This window comes from Atta colombica, unplaced genomic scaffold (assembly GCF_001594045.1).
Source record: "Atta colombica isolate Treedump-2 unplaced genomic scaffold, Acol1.0 scaffold65, whole genome shotgun sequence".
In the NCBI taxonomy this organism is placed as follows: Eukaryota; Metazoa; Arthropoda; class Insecta; order Hymenoptera; family Formicidae; genus Atta; species Atta colombica.
Genome location: NW_017259556.1, coordinates 672,481 through 676,054, shown reverse-complemented (window position 1 = coordinate 676,054; position 3,574 = coordinate 672,481). Strand labels below are relative to the sequence as shown.

General features: G+C 32.8%; 1 protein-coding gene across 4 annotated transcripts in view; it reads left to right on the top strand.

Moving 5' to 3' along the window:
• The window catches only part of LOC108692209 (guanine nucleotide-binding protein G(I)/G(S)/G(T) subunit beta-1), a 34,423-nt gene that overhangs the window by 22,868 nt on the left and 7,981 nt on the right, over positions 1-3,574 (top strand). For all 4 annotated transcript variants that reach the window (XM_018200381.1, XM_018200384.1, XM_018200383.1 and 1 more), the window contains exon 2: positions 1,694-2,255. In XM_018200381.1, coding sequence (XP_018055870.1) covers positions 2,199-2,255 — 57 coding nt within the window. In that variant the 5' untranslated portion in view covers positions 1,694-2,198. The remainder of the gene's footprint in view (positions 1-1,693; positions 2,256-3,574) is intronic.

Genomic DNA, 3,574 nt, shown 5'->3' with positions numbered 1-3,574 from the left:
ATATATATATATACACACACACTTACTAAATGCCAAAACGGAAAGCATCCAGCATAATTCGTTCTTCTTTATTTAAGTTTTGGATAAGTAAGTATTGCAATTATTAATGCAGCAGAAATCCTAATTTAATTTATTTAGGTTTCTTTCGTAGTAAAATGGTATTGTATTTTCTCGTTAATATGCGAACGATACGATACTCATTATGTATGTCTGGAAATAACTATTTATTTTCACTGTGTATATATTATAACTTAAAATGGCGTATGTGCCAATTAGTTAGCCGGACTAAACAACGATACAGCAAACATATTTAAGTTACATACTCCAATTCATCACTATCAGAGTATAAATCATCAGAGTATAAATATTTGAAAGTTCCAGCGATGTTCTTATACCACTTGACTTCTTAGAATTTCCTTAGGCATATATAGATCGTCGCGACACGCATGCATAAGATCGTATTTTGAGTCGCGTGCAAAGTCACTACGATTATCTATTACAGTCATTAACGAATCGCAGTAATTCTCGGAGAAAGATATTTGTGGAAGACGGCTTAGGCGTGCCGTCTGTTCGCTATACTTGAACCGTATCAAAATTGCGCATCCAGGGCTGCCAGAGATTTGGAAAACCGGGAAAAGTCAGGGAAATTGAAATTGATCATGGAAATCGGGAAAAGTCAGGGAAAAATGTAAAAAAATCTGAAATTTCAAAATTTGCTCACAATTTTCTTAAACTGCTTTTATTCCAAATTGTTATAATTTTTTAAATATTATATTTGACGTTTATAATTCAAAACTTGCGCACTTTAAACGATTTTAACAAAATAATTCAAATTTATATTTTATTCAATATTTTTATTTGATCCCTCTTTTTTGTCGTAATTGCATTCTTTTTTCAAAACTAATTTATTTTTTGCTGGCTTGAATTTGCACTCAAAATTTTACTATGCTTTTGCGTTTTTAATAATATAGTTTTAATAATACAGCTACAATCCTTGAGTCTAAATGTTAAAATTTATATATTTTATATTAGTCATGAAAAATTTTCCATTTTCATCTGGAAAACCTGGAAAGGGTTTTTTCAGGGAATTTTAAAATTCATTTTAATAAACAGAACGTTTATTACCGACGGTAACACACAACAGATGGAATGGCCGATTTATGTAATGCCTCTTACTTTCTTCATAATAAAGAATAAATCCTTAGCGTCGCTGTAAAACAGCAATGACATTTGTAATTTTATATAACTTGATAATGTTACACTAATTGAGAGAAAAATATTTAGTATTTGCGACTATAATTGGTAATTTAATGGTAAATTAATTATGGTTAGAAGCTCCATAGTTATTACTATAATGCTAATAATTTATAATTACATTTATGCTTTTACAAAGGTATGTAGTTGGCACCGAAAATGATTATAAATTATAGTTACTCTCTCAATCCTTTGGAATCTCACTCTTTTTCAATAAGCTCAATTTTTTCACTCTTCGAGTGAGCTCTTACTTTTAGAGTGACAATTCACTCTAAAAGTTTTAAAAAGTAAATTATAGTAATTGCAGTGTATTAAAAGAATTTAAATATATATTTTTGCAAATTAAAGACGCGGGCGATATTATATAAATTAACTTAAAGAATTTTTTATTTACCGTCTGTCAATTGTACTTGGTTGATATTTTATTTTTTTTTTCTAGGGGTGGCAACGGTCTCGTTGGGCAGTATCGAAGTTGGCGCGAAGGGCAAAGAGGTCAGCTGTGATCTGGCTTTGGTTGCGGTGGTAGCAGCGGAAGCGGAAGCCGCTGCAGTAGCGAAGACAGGAGGTGAGGAGGTGGGGCTGGGTGAAGCTGGTAATAGTCCCGACTTTGTTAGAAGACACAAATTTTATTCTTATCCCCATTTTCATTCATCTCCATTTCCTTTACCTGTCACCTTGCCTTACGAGAGTGATAAGTTCAGGGGCGTTTGCCACTGGCCACCGGAAACGCTGTCGACGGCGTGACACCGGCTTTGCAGTTAGCCTTACTCCTTCCACAGAGAGTAGGCGCCTTAGACAGGAGCTACCGTCATCCATCATTATCGTAGAAATTCTAAGCCCTCCCTGACAAGAGGAGGGAGCTCCATCAAGCCCCTCTCGCACGACGTCCCAGTATCTTGTACCCGTTAACGGGTGCTTATAAGGTACGCGCGTCATCTGACATCATGAACGAGCTCGATAGCCTTCGTCAAGAAGCGGAGACGCTAAAAAATGCCATTCGGGTAAGTACTTGCTTTCTTATTTCGAGATCATTGTTTCTTCTTTTCTAAAAAGTATTAAAATATATAGGGCGCACGAAATATCATATTATTTAATTATCCAATTTTCAGATTTTAGTAATCAATTCTATATTCTATATTCTATAGTTCTACACGAATTTTGAAAAATAAATGTGTTATTCATAAATCAAATAATATGACACATTTCCACTCTCTGTGTGTGTGTGTGTGTGTGTGCGTGCGTGCGCACGTTTGTATAACTTATTATTTCACGTGCGATTTGCGTAAAATATTTTAAATTAAAGTTACAAAGAAAATATTACGAATAATTTGTTAACTACTTTATTGCTATTTTTATAATTGAATTTTTTTTAATAAAAATTTATTTAATTATTTGCAATTAACGATGATCATTAGTGAGTAATACGCTAAATACGTTAATCCTATAATATTAAGTATTCTAAAATAAAGGTATTTTAAGAGAGTAGTGTAATTGGATCTTTTCCAACCGATCGAATCGATTTGCCTCTTACATCATTTTGCAATTTTATGTAACTCTCTTCTGGGTTTCTTTGCTCTGAACGTTAAAGCGAGTAAAGTAATTGATCCAGAAATCGTCAGATAAGTCGTCCAGTAATCGCCAAATTCACGTTAATTAAAAACATATTTTAATGCTTTCTATCGATCATGAGGCTTGCTGATATTTTTATTGGTTCCAAAGAATGTGAATACTATGTTGTGTCATATTATGAAACTCGTAAATATATGAATTCACTATTGATTAAATCAAATATGTGTAGCAACTGAGTCTATGCGTGATTTCGATCAAATGCTTCAGTGTGAGATTAAGAGACACTGTGTTTGACATCTTGTATGATTTTGGAGTAGTGGCAACTTGCGTGAGGTAAATTGAGCTTCGAGTTCTAAATTGAGATCGCACTTTTATATACGCACCATCACAAATTATTGTTTTAGACAAATTTCATAGTTTTTTTTTGTTTACGTGACAAGCACTGATTTACTGAAGCATGTAGTCGTTCGAGTAATCGCCATGACTAGGTCCCAGTAATCGAAAAAAATTCTTGTAAATCGAATAATAATGTATCCAAAATTCAAATAAAAAAATTAGATCCGTAATTGTTATTATCTAGACATTCTACGGATCAGTAATCATCATAGCCATAGTCGAGTTAAGAGTAAGAATTAATAAATAGATACGCAAGCAAATAAAGAATGTCGATAACTGGTACATCTAGAACAAAGATTGGCACTACTCGAATAAAAATTAATTTTACAATTCTTTTCTGTTGAAATAACTATAT